At 34.4% G+C, this 27,656-nt stretch overlaps 1 protein-coding gene across 1 annotated transcript in view; it reads right to left on the bottom strand.

Annotated features, from left to right (window-relative positions):
- Window positions 1-24,605, bottom strand: part of Stam (signal transducing adaptor molecule) — a 63,761-nt gene extending 39,156 nt beyond the window's left edge. Inside the window, exons 1-2 of the mRNA XM_026407746.2 lie at window positions 24,402-24,605; window positions 5,776-5,860 (exon numbers count right to left, since the gene is read on the bottom strand). Coding sequence (XP_026263531.2) covers window positions 5,776-5,860; window positions 24,402-24,441 — 125 coding nt within the window. The 5' untranslated portion in view covers window positions 24,442-24,605. The remainder of the gene's footprint in view (window positions 1-5,775; window positions 5,861-24,401) is intronic.
- Window positions 24,606-27,656: the final 3,051 nt, after the last annotated feature.

Raw genomic sequence — 27,656 nt, 5'->3', positions numbered from 1 at the left:
TTGGACTGAAAACCTATATCACCACAAAAATCTGAACATAAATGATACAATCATCAAAAATTGGATGCAACCAAGATGCCCTGCAGGTTAGTAGACAAACTGTAGTACATACAGATATACACAACGAAATATTATTCAGCAATAAAAAAGAAACTATTAAACCACGAAAAGGCAGGGAAAAACCTTAAGTGCATGTTACTAATTGAATGAAGCCAGTGTGAAAGGACATATTTTCTGGCAACATTTACATACATGCTATTGTTTCTGCCTAGGATACACTGCTTTCAGCTCTTAAGTCTTCTGAACTTTATAATCACAGCACAAATACTACTAACTTAATAATTATTAGCCCTCACATTAGCCCTTCCCTGAAAAATATAAGTAGGTCTCTCCTTTTGCTCTCCATTATAGCATGTTGTTTACCCTTCTAAACTACTTACCTATTTATTCCTATCTTCTACCAAAATGGTCTTAGCATTGTTGGTAGCAAAGGTTATGCCTGTTTTATTCACCACTATATTGAGTATTCAAAAAGTGTTTGTCAAAAAAAAAAAACAAGAAAAAGAAAAAAAAACAGTTGATAGAAAGATATGAAACCAATGGAAGAAATTCCATTATGTTAAAAAAAAAGAAGGAAAAATGGAAATCAAGATCATGCTTTACAAATTCTTTAATTTTACTTTTGTTGGGACCCTTCCCATCGTTTAAATGACATTAAAGAGTTCTAAATATGAATTAAGTTTTGCATTTTAAAATGGGAAAACCTAAATTACTCTAAATTTAATTACTCTAAATTACAATGGCTGTGATGATTAAACGTGTACAGGGCCACTTAAACAGTACATGGCAAATAATAAGTGGTCAATAAATGTCAGACATTACTCATTACTCTTAAAAGAGCATTTAGAAGACCTTTGAAAATTGAGGCCTCATAGATCAAGAATATGATCACAGCCTAAAAAAGAATTTTTAAATCTGTTTCTCTACCTGATGTCGCCCTTGCAACTATAAGATGATTAGAGACTATGTTTTCCTTACAAAATCAAAAAATATTCTATTACCGTCCAGTTGAAGGTCAGAGACAGTTATAGTTCAATTCAAACAATACAGAGTTACAAATTTTTTAACAAATTTCTCCCCAAAGACTTGCATTTATGTGTTTCACAAAATATCAGTAATAACTTTGATTTTATCCTTCTAATTCTGTGTGAATAATTCAAAGATTTACTACCAAACATATCCATCCACTAGGCAAATAAAGAAGAGTTACATTATATTTTCCACCTTTTGTCAATTATATCTAATACTAAGTAAAAACAATTAACATATAAAACAGTAGAACTTAATAAAGAGTTCAATTACACAACTTTAATCTCAACTTATTATTATTATGGATAATCAATACCTACCCCCACAAATCTATTTTTGCATATGAAATCATACACCAATCCAAAGTAACAGAAAAATAAAGCTATTTATTAAGTGAAGACTTGTTAAAGAAAATTGCTACTATGATTCTGAAGGTTCTCTTGATTCTAAACAAACAGAGACTGTTCAATTCATCATATGACCTAATTGGCATTCTTCACTACTTACTCATAAACTGGAACTGCACACCAAAAATCATGTGAATATCCTAAGGAGTCTGAAAATTTTTTCAGAATGTTTTTTAAAAGTTTTCAGTTCAGCACAATCAACTATCTCAAGCTTTAAAAGAAAAAAACTATAACTTATATGAAGCAAATAAGGATTGCATCTACTCAGTTTCTTGAGATTGACATAATGACAAAAATTATTAAATAATTTGTATTTAATAATTTTTATTTAATAATTATTGAAGTATGTAAAAAACCCTGTATGGCACTAACCAAAACTGATGTTAAACTAAAAAATGATTTCTAAATTTGTCCAATACTTATAGACATTAAAAGAAATACATTTCTAATATTGACAGGATATATTAAGAAATTAAGTAATAAATGTATATACAATATGCTTATTTTATATGAATGAGGAAAAATGTATTCACATTAGGAAAAAAAACAACGCGAAGAAATACAAGTAGTTATCTATAGGGAATGGGAAACAGGAACAGAAATTGGATTTGTTAATTTTCATATTTTTTTAATTATTTTAATTTTTGAGCCATGTGAATATATACTTATTTTTAAAAGAATACATCATACAGGCATGGTGGTGCATACCCATAATCCCAGCAATTCAGGAAGCTAAGGCAGGAGGATCACCAAATTCAAAGTCACCCTCTGCAACTGAGCAAAATGCTATCTGAAACACAACAAAACACTGGAGTGGAGGAAGTGTAGCTCAATTGTAAAGTACTTGCTTTGCACATACAAGGCCCGGGTTCATTCCCCAGCACAAGCACAACAAAAAAAAGAGGGAAGTGGGGATACATACTTTAAATGAAATTTCGCAATAATGACTGTTGGCTCCCTCTTTATACCTGAGAATATTTTCTAAATTACCAAAATTCAAAAGCAGCTTCAAAAGAGGGCTAGGGGTGAGATTACGGAGAAAAATACAGGGAAAAAAGCTTAATTAATATGAAGTACTTAATTTTATTTAGACTTTAAATAATTCTACTATATATCACTCATTACAAATTATTTATTAAAAAGAGAAAATTATTGAAAAAGAACTGCTTTCCCTTACGTCCCTTTATCATCCCTGAAGCAGTCTTCTTAAATATCTCTCTGTATTTTATAAAACTTCAAGCTAATATTAAAGGGCAACAATAATCTTTTTAAAATCCAGATTGTTGTTTAATACTCAATTACCTTATAAACCGCATTTCAACCCACAACTTCCCTCTATTTCAAACTACCCTAAACTGAATATGTTAGGAAAATGCAATTTCCTGTTCCGGTCTCCTCTAAAGCACAAGAAGCATCTAGAATATCTCACTTACAACTTATAGTACTGTTTAATATTCTTATGCTACCATCAGCAACCTATATCTAAACATATCTATACAACTTCCTAAATAAGTCAGATCTCCATTAAGTCTTCCATATACACTAATTACAACATGATTTAAAAATTACAACTGGTAAAAAAAGACTGGCGTCGGGGAAAGTTATTCTTTAGTGGACATAATTATAGTTTCATTTTAAGATGAAGTAGTTCTGGAAATGGAAAATGGTAACATCTGCACAGTGTGAATGTACTTAATGCCACTGAACTGTTCACTTTAGAAGAGTAAAAAGGTAAGTTATTATATGCGTTCGTTTTATATATACCACAAAAAGGGAATTGAAAACAAGTAACATATTAAGAATAAAAGTATCCCACAGTACAGTGCTAAAAAGATTCTTTAAAATTTTGTATTATTAAACTCTTATGGGAATTTATAAGCCAAATCTGTAATGTTTATATATTAGGCATGTAGGCACAGTTTCTAGAGCTCACAATAATTTTAGAAGCACACAAAAATGTTTTAAATTATTCTAAAATAAGAACAAAAAAACCCTTTGCATCAAAAAACATGCTTTAATATATAACATATATATTTTTCTTTATAATAAAGCATTCGTGCTTTTTTATTTTAAGGGAGCCTTTGAAAGCAAAAATGCCTACAATCCAGGAAAGTCATAGTGTAGCGCTTAAGTTTTCCACTTCCTAATATGAGAATATCCAGGTACACCAAGAAAATAGAAAGATAATTGGATATGTATGCAAAACAGTAACCTTAAAGAAAAATCGCCTACATGAACAATTTGGGCCAGACATTTTTTTAAAAACCTCAGTAATTAAAAATGGTATCAATTATTTCTTTTCAAACAACTCTTTTTTAACAAGAACTACAAAGAGATATTCCATTTATATAAACAAATAAATAAATGTTTGGAAATTAACTTAATGAGGATTTAAAAGAACTAGACACCAGTAACTTTGTGTGTGTGTGTGTGGTACTGGGGATTGAACTCAGGGACGCTCAACCACTGAGCCACATCCCCAGCCCTATTTTGTATTTTATTTAGAGACACGGTCTCACTGGGTTGCATAGGACCTCGGTTTTGCTGAGGCTGGCTTTGAACTCGTGATCCTCCTGCCTCAGCCTCCCAAGCAGCTGGGATTACAGGTGGGCACCACTGTGCCAAGCTAGGCACCAATAACTCTTAAGAGAAAAATAAGTGGGAGGAGAAAAAGAAGAAAGAAGGAAATAAAGGAGAACAAAAACAAAAAAAAAACCAAACAGACCTCCCTCATTATGTAACTTACAAAAGTTGAAAATATTTCCTGAGTAAATTCATGAATTTAGTATAACCTCAATTAAAATCCCCAAATGGTATAATTCAAATATTAAAAAAATATTATGAAGGCTGCAGCTATAGCTCAGTGGTAGAGCGCTTGCCTCGCACAAGTCAGGCACTGGGTTCATTCCTCAGCACCACATATAAATAAATAAATAGATAGATAGATAGATAAATAGATTGTATTCATCTACAACAAAAAAATTTAAAAAAAAATATTGTGAGGGGAAAAAAAGCAGGCAGACTAAAAATAAATTTGAAAAATTAAAAAATGAAGACTTATCCAAATAAAAACAAAATGCAAAAAGACAAAAGAATTTTTTTTACATCTACAAATTCCAAAATCTCAAATATGTGAGAAAAAAATATGGAAAAGAATATCTAATGAACACTTCTTTGTATAATAATGCTAACATGAAGAAAAACAAATTGACATTTATTCTACATCATATAGAATTTCATATAGGTTACAAATTAATTAATTCATTTATTCGTTCATTCATTGATTTTTGGTACCAGGGATTGAAACCATGGGCACACTACCACTACTGCCACATCCCCAGCCCTTTTTTAAATCTTTAATATATATTTTTTTGGTTGTAGATGAACACAATATCTTTATTTATTTATTTTTATGTGGTGCTGAGGATCAAACCCAGTGCCTCTACCACTGAGATACAGCCCTAGCCCCCCCCTAGCACTTTTTCTTTTAAGACAAAGTTTAAGTTTTTCCAGGCTGGCCTTGAACTTGTGATCCTCCTGCTTTAACCTCCCAAGTAACTGGGATTATAGGCATGCACCCTGAAGTTCACTTACGAATTATTTTTTTACTAAAAAAAAAAAAAAAAAAAAAAAAAGGATTATTTCTGGTAACAAAAGGGAGTTTATCTTTTGATTTTAAAAAACTGACCAAATTATTACAGCCCCCCCAAAAAAATTTACAGAATAAAAAATACCAAAGTAAAGATAAAATGAAAACCAACAGAATGAAAAGAGAAGGACTCTGCAACTGTTATGTTTATATTAGATAAACTTTTATCTCTAAAACATACAGAGATATTGGTCCATACCCAGGCCTCAACAGACAAAATGGAGCAAAATATGATTTTAATCAAAAGCAGAAAGAGTTATACACATTTAACTACAGGCCAAGCACTATTAGAAACACTTTATATATTAATTAATCTCACAAATGAACAACAATCCCCCCATGAAGAAGATACTACTTTCAATTCTATGTGGTAAACTACAAAAGGTAGGCCAGAAGGGCAAGTTGCTTATCCAATGTGACGTAACTAAGTAGTTACAACCAAAATTTGAACCCAATTTTTTACCACTCATGTCAGTCTAACTGGTTAAACCTAAATGGGATGAGACTTCAAATATTTCTAGTAAAAACATTCTCTTTTTAAACTAACTTTTAATATTTTACCTCTTGATCCTTTTCTTCATGTTTACAAAAAAGAATGAATAAAAACTTTTTGAAATGTTGAACACTTACCCAGTACGAGACTGGCCAACCTTATCACAGATATCCAAGATGAGGCCCCAGTCCTCAGCAGTATTCATCTCACTGGTTGCTTTCTCTGCAGATAGCAAAAGGAATTACAGAAACATTATTTTAAATGTCTTTAAAAATCATAATTATATTCAAATCATCAAATTGTGGTATAATCAAGCATCAACAAAAAACCCAATAGTTGCCAGCAGTCTGGTTAGTAAGAGTTTTATGTCTACCTTTAAAAGAAGAAGGAGCACCTTTACTAACACAAATTTTCCCCATTTACATTTCATTTGCTTTTCACTTAAAATAGAACATTATTTTTCTTTATTAAAGCAAGTTTTATACAGGTCTATCCCCATTTGCAAATAGAAGGACTAAAGTAAGAAACATTATTTTCATTATCAAAAAATTCTTAGCTTTACTTGTCAATGAAGGGACACAAGTTAGGCACAGATCTCTATCCAAATGTTGAATTTGTTTTTGTTTTGTTTTTGAGAATGTGGAAGAGGGAACTAAAGGACAGAAAAAAAACTGCAAATATTTTTCCTAAACATATTAAAAACATCAACAGAGGTAATGGTATAATGAACACAATCATCTAATTTAGCTTTCTCCCTTAATTATGAAAAGATTTTTAAAAAGACAAACACACAAGCACATGGAAAACATGAGATGTGATTAATAGCAACTATATTCCAAAAGCTTTATAACAACACATATATATATGATAATCTATATAGAGGACCCAAAGGGGAGAATCATATATTATATGAATCACATAATCATATATTATTATAACTAGCCTCCATATACCACCGAATTCTCAGAAGGCTGCAAAATGGTTAGCAGAAAGAATGGTAATGAAAGTAAAGAAGGAGGTCTTAAAATTAGGAAAAATCAATAAAAGCTCTTTGAAATGTAGTAGTTCACTATTTCATCTTCCTTATAGAAGACCACTTGCAACTACCTCTCCCCAAATGTAGCAAAAAAAAAAAAAAAAAGTGAAGGTGTGTTTTCCTTAAGTAAAGCAAAGCTTTTCTGAACTAGTGAACACCATGCATAGTAAAGACATGGACACATAAAATAAAGGAAGTACTTCTGGTTTCCAATCCGGCATGTAGGAGCTTGGAAGCCATCACTCCTTCCCAACAAGTAAAACATTGAACAAATTGAAAAATTAACAACTCTTCTTAGATCTTTCTGGGAAGAAGCTTACAGAGCAAACCACTGACTCCCAAAATTAGAGAGACAAGCAGATGCAGAGAATCACAACTCAGCACAAGCAGAATTAAGCTCCACAGGAATCAAAGCCAGGTTGGAAAATCTAAATGTAAACCGACAAATTGCTGAAGGTTCACAGGACAAGAGTGAGTTTAAAATCCGCAGAACCAAATCATAAGGGAATCCCCACATCTTTGTAAGAATTAGAGTGGATTTCACAGTGAATATATGAGAAAAATCTTCTTGTGCTAGTGGCAAGAAAGGGAGAGAGGGAACCATTTTGAAACACACCAGAGCACTTTGCTCTTCTCAACAAGGACTGCTTTGAAGACAAACTATTTTACTAGGGCCTAACTAAATAAGTTTTACCAGAGATTAAGGTAAGAGTGATTCCCAGCTCTAGTCCCCTCTACCTTTCTAACTGAGGAAAGAGAAACACCCTCACTATGTGGGGGAAATACTGAAAAGCATTTGTAAAGTTCACAGTCCAGAGGCACAGGCTCAATAAAAGACATACCTAATCATAGAAATATAATACACTTCTGCTCCCATCACATCTCACTACCACACTATTAAGGCCTATTTAAGAGCCATCTAAACGTCTGAAGTGAGTTTCTATTTTCCATACATCAAAAATTTACATATCGCCTGATGTGGTGGCCCACACCTATACTCCCAGAGGCTCAGGAGGCAGAGGCAGGAGGACTGCAAGTTCAAAGCCAGCCTCAGCAACTTAGCAAGGCACTAAACAACTCAGTGAGACCCTGTCTCTAATTAAAATACAAAAAAAAATAAGGCTGGGGATGTGGCTCAGTGGTTAAGTGCCCCTGAGTTCCTCAGCACCTCACCTCAAAAAAAAATTTACATATCATACTAAAAGGCAAAAACAGTTTGAAGAGAGCATAGAAAACCAGATTAACATATGGCAGGGATGTTAGAATTATCAGACTAAGAATTTTTGACACCATAGTTAATATGCTAAGGGCTCTGATGAAAAAAAGTAGACAGCATGCAAAAATAAATGTAAGCAGAGAGACAAAATTCTAGGAAAGAATCAAAAAGAAATGCTAGAGATCAAAAATTATACAAATGAAATAAAGGCTGTCTTTGATGGACTCACTAGTAGACTACAACCTGAGTTTGGTCTGTAAATAGTAATTTCCAAAACTGAAAACTAAAACCAAAAAGACTGGGGGCGGGGGTAGGGGGACAGAATATCTAAGAACAAATAATGGGAACACCAGAAGGAGAAAAAAAGAACAGATTTCTCCCAAATGTCAGACATCAAAAAGACCCTGGAGGCTCTGGGAATACTAAGCAAAATAAATGTCAAGAAAACTACACATGGGCACATTCCAACTGCAGAAAAATCAAAGATTTGAAAAAAAAAAAAAAAAAAAAACTTGCACAGGCCAGTGGGGAAAAAATGCCTTATGACAGTAAAACAAATACATCTGACTTTTCAGAAATCACCAAGCAAGACAAAGAGTAACATAAAAATTTAAAGTGTTTAGAGAAAATAACTGCCAACCTAGAATCCTGTACTCTAAAATTTTCTTTAAAAGTGAAAGAAATAGTTTCTCAGACAAATACTGAAGTAATATGTTACCAACACTTGTCTTACAAGATAAGAGTATTTTTTTTTTTTGCAGAGATGGAAAATAGGTCATAAACTTGAATTTACCTCAAGAAAGATATAGCATTGGAGATATGAAATATCTGAAAGTAAAAAAATTTTTCTTATTCAATTGTTCTGACATAAATTTATTTAAAATAGCAGGAATGTATTCTTTATGTACCTGTGTATAAATATATATATATATATACATCTCCTTAAGTATGATTATACATATGTAAAATAAATGACAGCAATGTTACAAGGAATGGTAGAGAGAAAACAGTGGTATTTTTTATAAGGCACTTGCTCTACCCATGAAGTTATACCATGTTATTTGAAAATAAAACTGGATTCGTTGTAAATGTACATTTCACCCTCTACAGCAACCACTGAAAGTCTAGAAAGTATAACTATGCCAAGAAAAGAGATAAGATGCAATCACAAAACACAATTAAAAACTACAGAAGGTGCCAGGCGCAGTGGTGCATGTAATCCCAGCCATTCAGGAGGCTGAGGCAGAAAGATTACAAGTTCAAAGACAAGCTCAGCAACTCAGTGAGGCCCTAAGTAATTTGGCAAGATCATGTCTCTAAATAAAATACTGGGGATGTGGCTCAGTGGTTAAGTACCCCTGGAATCAATGACAGATACCAAAAAAAAAAAAGAAAGAAAGAAAGAAAGGAAGGAAGGAAGGAAGGAAGGAAGGAAGGAAGGAAGGAAGGAAGGAAGGAAGGAGGAAGGAAGGAAACTACAAAAAGAAAAAAAAGTATGGAAAACAAAAATAGAATCGAAGAACAAGGGCAACAAAAAGAAAATAGTAACAAACATGGTAAATAGTAATTCATCAATATTAATTGATGAATTAGGCTGGTCACTTTAAATGGTGTAAATACTACACCAAACAAAAGACTATCAGAATAGATCAAAAAACAATACCCTATTATATTCTGTCTATAAGAAACTCACTTTTTTATAAAGACATATATAAATTAAAAATAAAAGGATGGAGAAAGAGATACAGATGGTCCCTTACTAAAAAAAAGTTTAACTTACAATTTTTAAACTTTTGGTCACATTTAGTACTAACTGCACTTCAAATTTGTTTTTTTCTGGAGTTTACAACATGTCCATACAACTCTCTCTCATGATGCTGGGCAGCAGCAACAAGTATAAGCTCCCAGTCTCCCACACAATCACAAGGGTAAACAACTGATACTCAACAGTGTACTGTGCTTCTAACTATGATGTTCAGTAAGTTAGCTGAATTAAGTACATTTTTCATTGTTTTTATTGGTGCATTATAATTGTATACAATATTGGGCTTTCTGTGACATTTTCGTACATGCACATAACATACCTCCCCTTTCCCTCTCTTCTTCCCTCCTCTCCACCTCTCGTTTTCCCTCCGGTCTTCTCTCTGGCTTGATCCCTTTCTTACTCTACTGGTCTCTCATCATTTTCATGAGGTCCTTTTTTATTCATTTTTCTCTCTAGCTTCCACATATGGAGAAAACATTTGACCCTTGACTTTCAGAGTCTGGCTTATTATTTAGCATCATATTCTCCAGTTCTATCCACTCACTAGAAAATGGCATGATTTTATTCTTCTTTATGACTGAATAAAACTCCATTGTTGGGGCTGGGGATGTGGCTCAGAGGTATAGCACTCGCCTCACACGTGCGAGACCCTGGGTTCGATCCTCAGCACCACATAAAAATAAGTAAGTGAAATAAAGGTATCATGTCCAACTACAACTAAAAATATAAAATAAAATAAATGTTAAAAAAAAACCCTCCATTGTATGTATATACTACATTTTCCTTAATTACTTACTCATCTGTTAAATGACACTTAGGCTGGTCTAAAAACTTGTCTATTTTTCATTCCACTGTTATACATATCAATATTCATATAGCACTACAGTATGTTGTTACATACATTTTTTGACATGATATTTCAACTTACAATGGGTCTATCTGGACACAACCCCATGTGATCCGAGAAGTGTGTGTATATGCCAAGAAAACCAAAAAGTGAGAGTAGTTATTTTCAGACACAGAAGACTTCAGAACAAGGAAAGTTACCAAGGATGAAGAGGAGCACTACATAACAAGAGGCAATTTTCCAGAAAAACCTAATAATCCTTAATGTGTATATGCCTAACAACAGGCCATCAAAATATGTGTGGTAAAAACTGACAGAACTGTAAGAAGAAACAGACAAGCCACTATTATAGCTGGAGCCTTCAATACCCCTCCATGAGAAGTGGACATATCAGGCAGGCAGAAACTCAGTAAGGACACAGTTAAACTCAATACCACCATCAATCAACAGGATATAATTGACAACTATAGACTACCGAATAACAGCAGAACTTGTACTTTCTTCAAGCTCACATGCAGCATTCACCAAGATAGACCATATTCTGAATCATAAAACACAGCAAAACAAATTGAAAAGAGTAGAAATCACACCATGTCTGTTCACAGACCACAAAAAAGTCAAACTAGAAAATCAGTAACAGAAAAATAGCTGGAAAACACCATAATACACAGAAATAAATAACACACTTCTAAATAACACATATCAAAAAGTCTCAAGAAATTTTAAAATATTTTAAACTAAAGGAAAATGAAAACACAATTTATCAAAATCTGTGGGATGCAATGAAAGCACTGCTTAGAAGAAACCTCACAGCATTCAATGCTATAATGTTAGAAAACAATAAATACCTAAAATCAATAATATAAGCTGTAATCTTGGAAAACCAGAAGATCAAATTAAATCCAAAATAACAGAAGGAAAAACAAACAAACAAACATGAGAACATAACCAATAAAGCTGAAAATAGGAGAGAAAAACAGAAAATAAATACAGTCCCAAACTGGTTATTTTAAAAGATCAATAAAAACCTCTAACTAGTCTAATTTAAAAAAAGAGAGGACATAAATTTATATGAGAAATGAAGGAAAAGACAGCAATACAGACCCCATGGGCATAAAGATTATAAACAAAGACATATTATGAACAACTCTATGCCCACAAATTTGATAATCTAGATGAAATAGACTAATACGTCTGAGGAAACAATCTGCCTAAACTGATAAAAATAAACAATCTGAATAGTTTTGTTATCTATTAAAGAAACTGAACAAAAAAATAATGAATAACCTTCCAAAACAGAAAGCACCAAAGATGGTTTTACCAGTGAATTCTCCAAACATTTAAGGAATTCTTTACAATTTTTGTCAAAGATAAATACTTCCTAACTCATTCTATGAAGCCAGCATTACATTAATACCCATACCAGAAAACACTGCAAGAAAACTATACAGCATTATCTTTCATGAGTATGAATGCAAAAATTCTCAACAAAATATTAGCAAACTGAATCCAACAATATATAAAAAGAACCATACATCAAGACAAATGAGATTTATCATAACTATGTAAAGCTGGTTCAACAGCTGGTTTAACCTTCCAGGAAAAGACTAGAACTGAATGCTCTAGCTCAGCCCAAAAGGAAAGACTTACAGATACTAAAAATATAATACTGAGGGCAGGGGAAGAAATTCCACAGTAAATGGCCCACAAAATAATCAATGTAGTTCAAAATCAAGAAGGCCTAACCACACAATCAGGGCTTCCAATGTGCTTTTCAAGTATTAACCATGGGCAGACAAGCAAAAATTATCAAGTAAAAGATATTCTAACATGAGAGATTAAGGAAAAGACGAAAGAAAGAAAGGGAGGGAGGGAGGCAAGAAAACAGAAAAAAAAACAACAAAGCAATTTAGGAGAAATAAAATGCATGGGAGGCAAAACTTCATAAAAATATTACCTTTCAAGATTATAGATGCGCAGAAGACAACCAGTCTTTACTGGAGCACTACATCTCATCAGAGAACAGAGAGATTAAATCACCCAATAACAGACTCATTTTCCTTTTTAGCATTGGATTTTTTTTTAGTTGTAGATAGATACAATGCCTTAATTTTATTTATTTTTTATATGTGCTGAGGTTCAAACCCAGTGCACCTGCATGCTAGGCAAGCACTCTACCATTGAGCTACAACACCAGCCCCAACAGACTCATTTTTTAACCTGAGATGGAGTAACCCATAACAAGATTCATATTTGTAATGGTTGGTCTTAATTCTGTGATAATAAAATTCCTACTTCTCTTCTCAGTGCTCTGCTGCCTGCATCGCAAGAATACTCACTTCCCCACCTGACCTACTAATAAGAGCTAGAGATAGGTCACAGCAAGTACAAAAGCAGAAAATAGAAAGTAGCCAATTCTGTCCAAATTCTTTGCAGGCTTGTAATACCTGATATATGTCACATCCTAAGGGTTATAGCATCATCTACCAATTGATCACTAACACTGAGAATTGTAATAATCATCTAGTAAGAAAGTAGTGGATGACAACCAATGAGTACTGATAATGTACGGGTACTTGCATACAGGATACCTATGCCTAGCTATCTATATTATCATTTGTCTATTGAATAACAAAATCATGAGACTGGGTACTTTACATTAAAAAGGTTTATTGAGCCCAAGTTTTGTAAGCTATGTCTTAAGATCAAGCAGCCCCATCATTTGAGCCCCAAGTGTCTGGTAGCTAAGAGCATCACAATGGTGAGAGTACCTATAGAAGAGACCTTGGTACTGAAACAGGAAACCAGAGGGATTCAGAGGTCATGCTCATTCTTTTTCTAACAACACACTCTTGTAAGAAGGGTCCAATGGGCACTACATTAATCTCTTCCAAGGATGATGTGTCCAATGAACTAATTAGCTCCTACTAGACACCACCTCTACTGAGAACCAAGCTTCAAGCCCAAGAACCTTTCAAGGACACACTTAAACCCTTAGTAAGGTAACCAAAGCAGATGAATATATACAATGAATTGTTCGTGTAATTAAAAAAAAAAAAAAAAAAAAAAAAGGTCCAAAACATCTGTGATTTTGGCTTGGGGCTAAAAAAGCAATATCCCAAGATAAAAGTCTCATAAGCAGTTTCTCTTTCATTTCTTATCTGTCATCCCTTATTCCTCCATGAAGTAAGCCACAGAAACCAGAATTTCTACTTCTCAAAGGTAGGTCACAGAAAGGAGAACCCCTTTTCCCCACAGACAACTATAAAAACTAGAATTATTATGCTAATTTTCCCTTGATGTTCTGTCTAGGAGCCAGCCATAACAAAATTAAAAACTTCATTCCAGAAGATTCTGGCCTCATACCCAGGAAGAAGAAATGCTACATCTCAGGGACCAAGAAGAACTTGAACAGATAAGCATTTGAGGGTTATCCCACACAATCTATTACCATTAGTTCCTCCTCTTTTTGTCCAACCACATTTCCACATGGCTGCCCATGCTTCATCAAACCTAAGCATAAAAATGTATAATTCACCCTGGGTCTGTGGATTTTAATTCTAAAGGCTCCCATGTCAGGTAAGACTGATAAAATAAATTTGTTATGCTTTTTTCTCATTCACTTGTCTTTTGTTACAATATAGAGAATAGATCACAACTTTCTTTATAGAAAACGGATCATTCCCCTTAATCCACTCCTACACTTAATTATTATAAAAAGTATAAAACTTGAATGCATATTCAATGAAAATGAGCTTCTAGAGAATGCCAGATCTTATCTGAAATGACTTATAATCTTAAAAAAGAAGAAAAAGAAACTCAGATAGCTTAAATATAAGATAGAAAAGGTGTCATAGAAATTTAGAAAGCCCAAATCAAGTTGAAAAACAGGCAAAGAATCTGTGGGAAAAGAAATTAGGAAAGGCTTTTGAATACTTTTACAAACTAGGAGAAGAGAGTAATGAATTATTTTCTTTCTCTTTAAATAAAGAAAAAAAGCAAAGCTATAAAAAGAGGGGGAAAAGGTATAATTAAGAATATCTGGGGCTGGGATTGTGGCTCAGCAGTAGAGTGCTCGCCTAGCACAAGCGGGACCTGGGTTCAATTCTCAACACCACATAAAAATAAAGGCATTGTGTTGTATCCATCTATACCTAAAAATAAATATTTTTTAAAAAGAATATCTATGTTGGCTGAAATAAGACTACTATGCTAAAAGTTGGGTTAATCAGGTACAACCATACTAAGACCTAAAATACTAGAAGAGTTATTTATTTTGATTCAGGAAACATCAGAGAGTCAAGGAAGAGTTTTGAACCAGAAAAAATTCCAATCAGATCTGGGCTTTTTGAACAACAACAACAACAAAATCAATCTACTGCTAATATATAAAACCGGTTTGTAAAAGGAAAAAGGAGAAACATAATGAGAAAATATTTCTGTCCAGGTAACTAAGTGGGTTATTTAGGATGCATATGTTAAAATGCTATTCAATTTTGTTGTGGCCAGAGAGTAAGCTAAGAGACTGTCTTAAATTTACCTGTAATTGTTCAAGCATCCATATACATTATACATCTTTTGAAAATAAGAGCAAATTCTACTTTGAGTCATTCTTTGAAAATCCAGGCCCTCAGCCTACAAGCTAAACAAATGAAAAAGAGCCCAAAACACAAGGCTTGTAAGTTCCGTAGCCCTTCCCTTTAAGATTTTCAACCACTCTGAAGTCCAAGAAGATTCGAGTCCTCCTGAACAATATCCCTAAAGCTAACATTTACTAATCTCAGAAAAGAAAAATCAGTTATTACTTTGATCTGGTAGTGCATGTTAATAATTAATCCATCATTCTTACTGACTAGTAGCCAAGCCAAGTAAGCTTCTTTTTTTAAAATACAAAAATGAATTAAAGAAAAGAAACACATTTAAATTTTAAAACATACCATCTTATTTAACAACAGCTAAATGCATTAAAACTAAACTTATTACAAAGTTAATAGTTAACCAAAAATGACAGGCCTCTATTTGATCAAATATAAACTATGTTCATAATTATGATCTTATAATTCCTGAATTAATGGTATATCCAGGAATGTGTAGTACAATCATTTCCAGATATACCAAACACCCATGATACCGAACACCCATGAACTACCTTCTTTACTTTCCTATACAGGGTCAGATCTGATTCAACCTTATATACACAAATAAGAAATGCACTAATTTCAAAACTTCAAATTTTCATATCAGTTATTGATGTTGCATCAAAAGCAACAAAAATCATTAACACATTTCTTCTAGTTACAAAAGAACAAATATTTTTTAAGTCAGAAGAATATAAACTATTAGCAGTTCAGCATGGTTTTGTGAACAGCAACTGAAGTTAAACTTTTTACTTTCTAAGACAAAAACAGGATTTGGGGAAAAGGGAAAAGAGACAAAAATAACGCAAACTTGCCTCAAAAATTCAAAGCTTTATAATGATCTAATTTTATCCTCAGATCTTTATGGTCATACTCAAAAAAGAGGAAATAAAGAAATTTGCTTAGTAGTACTCAGAAAATCCTACATAAGAAACCCAACTAAATTTCAATAATTTTCTCAATGAATTGGAGAATTTTTTTATGATAAGCAGATACTTCTGATTTTCTCAAAATTTATGACTGTCAAACATTTGAGGAGGAAAGAAATGCTGGTAAGACAATTACTAGAAAAGCTGCCAGCGGACAATGAGTTGTGGTTCAGGGAAAAAGCTTGTGCTTAGTACGCATGAGGCTATGGATTTAATGCCCAGCATCCAAAAGAAGAAGAAAAAAACACATGGGGAGGGGAAAATACCCCAACACCCTAATTTGAACAAGTAAAGAAAAGAATATGTCAAGCAAGAGGATCTATACCTGAAAAGGAATAGAAAGTAAGGCTGAAGAGTTAAAAAGAAGCCAAAAGTTAAGATGTCTTATATGTCACTTTAAGAAGTTCAACTTAATTGAAGATTTTAGATTCGGATAAATATTTCACTCCAAGGAACCATATGACTACATTTGTGTTTTTAAAATATCACTATCAGCAACCTGGAAATGACCGGGGACAGACTAGAAGCAGAGAACAGTTAGAGACTACTGTAGTAATCTAAGAGAGCAGTGATATAAACCTGCCTAAGCAGTTACATAAATAGAACAATGAATTCAAGTACTATTAGGAACTTAAAGGACACAGACTACAGCAACACTGGAATTCTTGAGGGACATATTCATTTTGCCTGGCACATAGTAGACAACATACATTTATTTTTTGGAATGTAGAGAAATATAACTATAGAAGTCAAGAAGGACTCCAAGGCCAAGGGCGGTGGCACAAGCCTGTAATCCCAGGGGCTCCTCGAGAGGCTGAGGCAGGAGGATCAAGAGTTCAAAGTCATCCTCAGCAAAAGCGAGACACTAAGCAACTCGGGGAGTCCCTGTCTCTAAATAAAATACAAAATAGGGCTGGGGATGTGGCTCAGTAGTCTAGTGCCCCTGAGTTCAGTTGCTGGTACCCTACTTCTCACCCCCAAAAAAGAAGGACTCCCAGGCTCTTGATCTCTGTGACTAAGTAAACAACTGATGTATGAGTCAGCAAAACAGAGGAAAAGAATTATTTAGAAAAAAGTTTCTATATAAATTTTTTTCTTCTTTTTTGGTGGTGCTGGGGATTTAACCCAGGGCCTTGTGCATGTGAGGTAAGCACTCTTATCAACTGAGCTATATCCCCAGCTCCTCAATATAGTTTTTTGACCATGCTGAATTTGTGGTATTTTCAACTCCAGGGAAGAGGCAGAATGTCAAGTGTATTTACAAATAATCCTCGCAGCAATTCCATGAGTAGATATATTTCATACCTATTTACAAAAGTGGTAAGTGAACTCAAGTACCTGTACCTGTTCAACTACCCATTTACCAACAGGTGCAAGTTAAGCCAGAGCTACAGTCTTTTCATCAAAGCACATTTCAGAAGAAAAAGTATCTGGCTGTGGTTTATGACACTGAATGGATTAAAAAATCTGTAGGATGTGAACTGGTCCCACGTAGTCTGACTAGGAATGCAAAATGCCCTATTATAAAAACAAAGACATGAGTGACTTAGCAGAGACAGGAATGATTCAAAGATGCCTCTTGGGCTTTAAGCCAAGACAACTAGAACATGGAATTACCAAAAAATGAATGAAGAACCAGACTGGGAAAGACAAGTTTGGTTTTCTGATAGATTGCTATTTAGGTGATAGTAACAGACCAAATAAAAACACAATACTGACAATCTAGAAAATATTAATAATTAATTATTGGATAAACTGAGTGCTTACTATGTAACAGGCATTGTCCCTAAGGTACTGGGGATAGAAAGAAAGAGTTCTCATCCTCATGGAGTTTATGTTCCATACAAGAAATGGTCAATAAATTAATTTAACATCAAGTAGTTAAGTGCTATAATAAAAAATGAAAAAAAGAAGCAGTAAGGGTGTAAAGATGGATTTTTTTTTTTTAAGAAGATAACTAGAGGGGCTGGGGATGTGGCTCAAGTGGTAGCGCGCTCGCCTGGCATGCGTGCGGCCCAGGTTCGATCCTCAGCACCACATATAAACAAAGATGTTGTGTCCCCCGAAAACTAAAAAATAGAAAAAATTAAAATTAAAAAAAAAAAGAAGATAACTAGAAAAAGCCTCTCTTGGAAAGTGACTTTTTAAAAAATATTATTATAGTTGTCAATAGACCTTTATTTTATTTACTTATATGCAGTACTGAGAATCAAACCTAGGGCCTCACACATGCTAGGCACGAACTCTACCACTGAGCTAAAAACCCCAGCTCTACTCCCAAATGATGAAATGAACTTCAAGACCTTAATATTCGGAGGCAAAGAAAATAGCATAAGACAGATAGCTATAGGGGCAGAAATGAACCTGTAGTGTTCAGATCCAAGAAACTTGGCTTGATAGGAAATCTGGATGTCATAATCACATCAGAGACCCAGAAAGGGGCCAGACTACAGACCATCATAAAGAATTTGCATTTCCCTTTAAGTGATATAGGTAGCTACTACAGAGTTTTAAGCAGGTAAGTAACACTATCTAACATTTAGTAAAGATCACACTGGACTTTGTAAATGAGAACTGATTATTGGGGACAAATGTGGTAACAAACGGTACCAGAAAGCTCTTGCCTTAGTATGAAAGAGATTATGATGACATGATAACAGTTCTGAAGTAGAAAGAAGTAATGAGATTCAGGATATATTTCTTAAGTACAGTCAGTTCTTACTGATAGAATGGATGTGGAGTGTGAAAGAAAAAGAATCAATGATAAACCTTAGATATTAAATCTCAATAGTAGGAAATAATAAGGGTATCATCTACTAAGATGGGCAATGGTGAAGGAATTAGAGGGTATTGGAGAATGAAATGAATTAAAAATTTTGAAGCATATTTTTAGACTCCTAATAGAATCCAAGTGGAGAGGTTGAATATATGGGTATCTAAGTCTGGAACTCAGGCTGAGGCTAAGTACAAAAATTTAAGTATGATGAATATACATGGTATTTAAAGATAAGAAATTAGTTCTACGTATCCAAAAGCCTTTAGATAGATCTTTCCATCTTCTAAGGTCTTCTTTAATTTCTTTCTTTAGCATTCTATAGTTTTTGTTGTAGAAGTCTTTCACCTCTTTTGTTAGGTTAATTCCCAAGTATTTTATTTTTTTGAGGCTATTGTAAATGTAGTAGTTTTCTTTATTTCTCTTTCAGAGGATTTGTCATTGATATACAGAAATGCCTTTGATCTAGTGTTGATTTTGTATACTGTTACTTTGCGGAATTCATTTACTAGTTCTAGAAGTTTTCTGGTGGAATTTTTTGGGTCTCCTAAGTATAGAATCGTATTGTCGGCAAATAGTGCTAATATGAGTTTTCTTTTCCTATCCGTATCCCTTTAATTTCTTTCGTCTAATTGCTCTTGCCAGTGTTTCAAGAACTATGTTAAATAGAAGTGGTGAAAGAGGGCATCCCTATCTTGTTCCAGCTTTTACAATGTTGAGATTTGTTCCTATTATCCCTAGTTTTTCTAGTGTTTTGAACTGAAGGGGTGCTGTATTTTGTCAAATGCTTTTTCTGTACCTACTAAGATGATCATATGGTTTTTATGTTTCAGTCTAAATGACCATACTACCAAAAGCATTATACAGACTTAATGCAATTCCAATCAAAATCTCAATGACATTCTTCATAGAAATAGAAAATAAGTCATGAAATTCATGTGGAAAAATAAGAGACCAAGAATAGCTAAAGCAATTCTTAGCAAAAAGAGTAAAGCAGGTGGCATCACTATAACAGACCTTAAGCTACACTACAAAGCAATAGTAAAAAACATGGTATTGGCACCAAAATAGACTGGTAGACCAATGGTACAAACTAGAGGAAACAGAGACTAACCTACATAATTACAGTTATCTTATATTAGACAAAGGCACCAAAAACATACATTGGAGAAAAGACAGCCTCTTCAACAAATGGTGCTGGAAAAACTGGAAATCCATATGCAACAAAATGAAATTATACCCCTATCTCTCACCATGCACAAAACTCAACTCAAAATGGATCATGGACCTAGAAATTAAACCAGAGACCCTGCATCTAATAGAAAAAAAAGAAGGCCCAAATGTCCATCATATCAGATTAGGCCCCTACTTCCTTAATAAGACTCCTATACATAAGAATTAAGATCAATAATTAATAAATGGGATGGATTCGAACTAAAAAGCTTCTTTTCAGCAAAAGAAACAATCTGTGAGGTGAATAGAGAACCTACAGCTTGGGAATAAATTTCTACCACTTGCACATCAGATAGAGCACTAATCTTTAGGATGTATAAAGAACTCAAAAAGCTAAACACCAAAAAAACACCCCAAATAACCCAATTAATAAATGGGCCAAGGAACTGAACAGACACTTCTCAGAAGAGGATATACAATCAATCAACAAATGTATGAAAAAATGTTCAACATCTCTAGCAATTAGAGAAATGCAAACTAAGATTTCATCTCACTCCTGTCAGAATGGCAGCTATTAAGAATACAAACAACAATAAGCATTGGTGAGGATGTGGGGAAAAAGGCACACTCATACACTGCTAGTGGGAGTGCAAATTGGTGCAGCCAATATGGTAAGCAGTATGGGGATTCCTTGGAAAACAGGGAATGGAACCACCTTTTGACTCAACAATCCCACTCCTCAGTTTATACCCAAAAGACTTAAAAACAGCATACTACAGGGATACAGCCACATCAATGTTTACTGCAGAACAATTCACAATAGATAAACTGTGGAACAACCTAGATGGACTTCAGTAGATGAATGAATAAAGAAAATGTGATATGTATACAGAATGGAATATTACTCAGCAATAAATGAGAATAAAATCATGGCATTTGCAGGTAAATGGATGAAGTTAGAGAAGATAATGCTAACTGAAGTTACCAATCTCCAAAAAATCAAATGCCAAATGTTTTCTCTGATATAAGGAGGCTGATTCATAGTCGGGTTAGGAGGGGAAGCAAGGGAAGAAGAACTCTAGATAGGGCAAAGGGGTGGGAGGGGAAGGAAAGGGGCAAGAGGTAGGAAAGATGGTGGAATGAGATGGACATCATTACCCTAAGTACATGTATGAAGACACGAATGGTGTGAATATACTTTGTATACAACCAGAGATATGAAAAATTGTGCTCTATATATGTAATATGAACTGTAATGCATTCTGCTGTCATATACAACAAATTAGAATAACAAAAAAATTTAAAAAGCTAAGAGATTAGTTTTTATTATATTCTTACTTTATTAGTAAAAAGCATAGAAATTTTTCTACTGGCTTTACAACTACTAACAACTCTCTAAACAGTCCTCTAAATTAAAGAACTATTATTATCCCTGACATTAAAGATAAGAAAACAGAACAGAATACCTGACCAACTGACCCAAAGTCACACTGTTGTTAAGCAGCAAGCCTGAGATCTGAATTCAAACAGTGGCACTCCACAGAGACTGAAATCTTAACACTAAGTTAAGCTGTCCCCTAAGACATTAAAAGAAAAAAATGTCAAAGAAAAAGAGACTTAGAACTGAGACTTTGGGCAGTCAACATTTGGATAATGAGAAAAGAAGAAAAAAAGGTTAAAAAGGAGCTAAGCAGAAAATAAGAAAGGTTGATGTTCTGGAAAACCATGAATAAAGTACATCTAAGAGAAATATTTAAGAGATCACCAAAGAAATGGACAAGGAACAGACCACTGGATTTGGCAAGATGGAAGTCAGTAGTGACTTTGAAATAAAAACTTGATGGAGCAAGTTATTTTTTTTTAATTCAAGAGTTGAATCTAGAAGAAATGAATTGTCCAGAATGAATCATTTATTCAGTAAATGTATACTGAATGTTTATTAGCACTAGACCCTGGTCTACATGCTTGGGTATAGTAGTGAAAAAATGAAACAAAAATCCTAGCATTAAAGGAGTTCTATATTATATATAAGATTGACAGTTTCAGTGTGTGAATAAAACTGAACACAATTTTGAAGTGCAAATGCCTGTAATTGTTAAGTGATTAATAATCATATCAAGTAGTACTTTAATATAGCTGAAACACTGATGGACAAGGTAAGAAAAAATACTGTTAAAAAGCATTCTACATACTACATTCTATATGCTACTAATGAAAAATTAAACAAGGAACTCTATAGGACTCTGTTCAAGGATAATTAAACTGGTAATTTCTGAGAGGTCTTCTTAGATAAACCTTTCACAATATTTCAAAACATATGAGAAAAAATTGATCTAAATGCCAAAACCTAACAAACTTTTTAAAAGTAGCTTTTCTAGAATAAAACAATGTGTCTACATTCAAGAAGCTTATTGTCTAGAAGTCTTGTGAGAACCGCAACATTCTCAACTCAACAAAGATTAAACACCTACTATTTAGCACCACCAAAATAATTACGGAACAAAATACAGGATACAACTACCTCAATACTACTCAATAATTTTGTAAAGAAAAAATGCTAAAATAATTTGCAGGATTTGGGAAAAAGGTGGAAACTACAATAGACTATATAGTAGATGTTCTCAATGGAGAACTATTCTGACACCCCAAGGGGCATCTGATCATGCTTTAAGACTTTTTAAAACATTACTGGCAGTGGACTGCCACTGGCATCTCATGAGTAAAGACCACAAATGTATTGTATAGACTTTCATAAAGATATTTAGTCTAAACTATCTATATGCTGCTACTAAGAAACCCTAAGCTATATTTATCAGGAAATAATTCAGGCTGGATTCTAAATTGGACTATAAAAGAAAGATACACAGAAAGACAGGAGAAATTATAGAAACAAAAGCATAAGGGCAAGAAGGAACCTGTGTTTGAACTGGGTGGTGCAGGTGTAGGGAACAGGTTTGACATTAAGAAGTTTGTCTGAATCCAAGGCAAACCTGTTCAAAACATCAGCAGGAATATGCAAGAGGCCCTGAGTTCAATATACACCACAACAAAGACAAACAATGTGAATGGGACAGAAAGGTGATTGGTTAATTGATAGTTACATCAAATGAAACCATTAAAACTAGATAAAGGTGCTGAAAACAGGAAAAGCTAGTGTTTTATTTTAAGCATTTGTTCTACAGATTGATACAATACTTTATATAAAATTGCTTACACTGTGGTAGGCTCTCTAAACATACTATTTCATTTAATCACAGAACAGAAATATGTGTTTTTGCTTCTTTAAAGGTGAGGACACTGGAAATCAATTTAACTTTATTATTTCACTGTGAGCTAGGAAAAGGCAGAGATAGGACGGAACTCTTTTCTAGTCTTACCTCAAATTTCCAAGCATCAGTGACATGTTGTAAGAGTCCCCAAAAAAATTCAAAACTCACCTTTCATAATTAAAATATACACAGATGTATAAAGTAACTCTATAAGGTTTCCCTTGTATTTCTTTACTATAATAATTGTTAAATTCTGCCTTATAGGACTTGGATATGGTACTTGGCTTGCTTTCCTTAGCACTTGTGTGCCAAGGTAGTTTCTTAGTGCATCCAACTAACCCCAAAATTCTCTTCCCAGAAATCCAAATCCCGCAATTATTACCTTTAAACCAGAAAAAGAAAGGGGGGGGCTTACTTGTTGAATTGGTATGATGGACAACTAATACCAATGATTCCGAAAACAACACAAATTTAACATTGCAGATGCCTTCCCAGATTCAAAGTCTTCTTCCATGCTTCTTACAATGCAGAGACCCAATCTAAGAAAGGCAACCCAAAAGACTCAGGCCCTCAATTAAGTTTCAGTTGTTGCCAAGCATTTCATCCTCATGTTTCCCAACATTTTGGGGTCTACCCTCAACTAGAGCTTTCTCCTGCAGTGACCTAAGTTAGGAAAGAGATTTTTAAAACCTGAGGAACCTTAACTAAAACACGTTCTCGTAGTTTCAGATACTTAACATTTTGCCAGAGTAACACTGCTGCTGTAGGACTTACAGCTCTACCCTAACCGATATATATGCCTCCGTCCTAGTTCTTCCAGTAGCAAAGTCCCAGCACCAGATGCTACACCAGCTGCTTCTCTGAGGCCTTTTACACCAACCCCTTCAGCAGTTCCTCCGAAACCCAGTCCTAGCTCAAGGCCCATCTCAGAGGTTCTGAATCCCATTTCTTTCAAATAGAATGCGCCAAGCCCTCAACCTTCTTTCATCTCTTTAAGAGCCTCAGGAATGGGGAAGAGAGCGTGGTCATAGCCCTGAGGTCCAGAATGGACGCAGACAGAGGAGGCTCCTAGTCCGGTGGAAAATGAACAGGGAGCAGTTTAAAAAAAAAACACTTACCAACATCCTGGTCAAAGGGATTGGTGGCAAAGAGAGGCATCTCTACTGCCTACCGAAGTGTCCGCGGAGACTCCCCCTAGACAGCACGGGAGTCACGGTGCGACGTGGGATGGAGCAAAAACAGCAAGAACCTGATTCTACAGGGTCCAAGACAGCTCCTCCTCTCCTCCACCCCCAGCAACCGCGGCAGCAGCAGCAGCGGCGGCGGCAACAGCAAAGAAGCTGCGCAGGCCCCCGCGCGGAGCATCTCGGGAATCTAGGCGACCTCGGTGCTGCCTGCCCAAAACATTCCCCGCAAGCACAGTTCCACCCAGGGAGTTCCCCTCTGGCTGCCTCCTCTTTTGATTATAGACATGTGAAAGTATGATTGGTGGATGCTTTTTTTTTATATTTCCCTGGATCAGGAGTCTCCGGAGGACAGAGTCCTCCAGGCGCGCCGAAGTCGACTAATGACCCCACGAGTGAATCGCAGACTAAGGAGAAAGAAAGAGGGTCGGATTTAGGGCGAGTGAATTCCTTTTCTTTTCTGTTCCTTCGGTTGTTGGTCTTACCGCTGCAGTATCTCCGAGCGGGAATGGACATTCCTTTGGGTCGCCCTTTAAGTAAAAAAGCTGTGAGTTCAGTTTGCTATATGAGGTGAAAAGAAACTTGCTTGGATGAAGTCATGTGAGCTGAAGGAATTGGCTCCAGTCCCTAAAGAGGGGAGTGTCAGGGCACGCAGCTGCCTCGGGGAGGCTTAGGTAACGCTGGCTCTTTCCCTGGAGTCCCTGCAAGCCCCGCTGTGAAAGCTTTTGTCGTAAGGCGTGGGCACCTCGCGACTCACGGTGCAGTCATTAAGCAGCTGTGATGATTAGAAGATGAGTCTTCCGCTGCCCAAGATAGCCGCCCTGAGCTGAGCAAAAAAGGAACTCGGAAAAATTGAGCTAGAAATGGATTACCAATTCCTGGCAACCAAAATGTTGATTTAATCATTTTATTTATAAGTGTATGAAGGGAATAAAATTTTATCCTGTACGTCGCGTAGAAGTTTTAAGGCATCTCCTAGAGATTTCGCGTCCCATTTGGAACTTCACTAAGCTCATCCTGCACGTAAATTGAAATTATGTAAATTATACCCGAATTTCAACACTTCTTAATGTAGCATGGAAACAACTACTGACATGTTAGCACTAGGAATAATATCACAGTATACAGACTGTGCTTACAAAACTCCATTTACTATGAAGTCCCACTTCTGAAAGTGAAAAATGAAAAATTAGAGTAGCAGATAAAGATAAGAGAATCAGAGATGTGAGGGAACTGTGTATTCACATATTGTTGATTGAAGTGTACATTAACAATTTTCCTCAGGGAAATATTTGAATGTGTGTAAGATTTTGAAAATGCAAATAACCTTGGACCCAGCAATTCTATTTTTTTTTTTTAGATTTTCTTAAAGATGTTCTTCTGAAAGAATTAAAATACATATGCATGGCAACATCGCTTATAATATCAAAACCTTGTTAACTACTAAAATGTCCAACATTAAGAGATTGGCCAAATTACTTCCATCTCTTGGTGTCTCCGTTTCCTGATCTGTAAGAAGCAGAAATAATTAAGGGTTGTGGGGATCAAGTGGATGAATACAAGAAAGACCCTTATAATAACACCTGGCATATAGTAAGCAATAAATAAGTGCACACAATCAAAATTAGTATTGGTTAAGTAAGTTCCAGCACCTGTGATGTAAAAACTATATAGACATTTAAGATGATATTATACATCTGTATTTACATAAATATCTAAGTATTTAAGTTTTTAAAACGTAGCAAAACCAGTAAAATGACAAATATCTACAATTTTAAAAATCGGGAAGGAAATATTCAAGAAGATTGTGATCTGATTATTTTGGAATGGTAAGATTCTGGATTATATTTTTGTTCTTTATACATTTTATATTTTCCAAATATTTTATTGGAAAGCATTGTTTTTCTTTCAAAGCAAAAAAAAATGGGATATGTTAATATCACCAGGCTCTTAATAGTTTGAAGGGCCAATATGAAAAATTTGCTTGTGCTTTCTTATGACAAGAATTGTTTCCAAAATGCCACTATTAATAGAGGAAATAGACCATTGTTTCTCAAAACCTGCTATTACTAGCTTTAGGGAATCAAATGACAACAACTTCTCCACCTCAAGTTACAGAGCAGTATCATGGATTGTTATCATAATTGCCCTGTAGCAGGGTCCAATATTTATGAAAATGTATTTGAACATGCTCTATGCTTCAGAAATGAGACTGAATTGTTTTGTTACCAGTAGTAAGCCAGTAAACAAATTGTTCAAGCCTTAATTATCAATAGTTGAACATTGAGAAGTACATTAGCAGTGGGAACATTATCCATGTATTTTGATCTAGAATAGTGACTTTAGCTCCTGAGGGTCTTTATGATTAATATGCTTAAAAATAAACATTTTAAAAATAAAATAGATAATACTGTTATGTTTAACTTACAATTCACATATAAAAAGCAGAATGGGCTTGTATTTTGAGATTAACATCCTTTATTCCTTTAAAATATTGAAAACATAAGTTTCACTTTTAGTATTTCATTTTGAAAATTCTACATTAAAAGCAGTGATACTGATGTGCAAATGGAGTTACTACATAAAAAAAATCTATAATTAAAAAGTTCAGGAAAAGAAATATCTTAGGGAAGTTAGCAGTTAAATTATCCCAACTGAGTAAAATGATTACTATTTCTCCAATTCAGCCCTTCCTTTCTAAGCTTATTGTCACTGCTTTTGTTCCCACTCTCACCATTTCTCAGGGAATTAAGAAGAATCTCCCCTTGTCCACAGGATCTGTGGTTAATCTTGGTCCAAAAATATGAAGTGGTAATTGTTAACAAATGAGCAAGTTTTAAACTGCATACCATTCTGAATAACATGATGAAATCTGGCAGCATTCTGTTCATTCTAGCCCAGAACATGAGTGTTGACCAGTATATCCATGCTGTATATACTACTGCCCATTAGTAACTTAGTAGCTATTTAGTTATATTTAGGTTGACTATATTCATGTGATTTTTTATTATTGTATATTATGATTGCCCTCTTTTTATTATTATTAATTTCTTATTGTGCCTTATTTATAAAGTAAACATTATCATAGGTATGTATGTGTAGGAAAAAACAGTATATATAGGGCTGAGTATATCCAGTTTAAGGCATCCACTAAAGGTCTTGGAACATGTCCACTGTGAGTAAAGATTG

This window comes from Urocitellus parryii, chromosome 9 (assembly GCF_045843805.1).
Source record: "Urocitellus parryii isolate mUroPar1 chromosome 9, mUroPar1.hap1, whole genome shotgun sequence".
Lineage (NCBI taxonomy): Eukaryota > Metazoa > Chordata > Mammalia > Rodentia > Sciuridae > Urocitellus > Urocitellus parryii.
The sequence above is the reverse complement of the archived record's forward strand: the minus strand, read 5'-3'. Positions and strand labels throughout refer to the sequence as shown.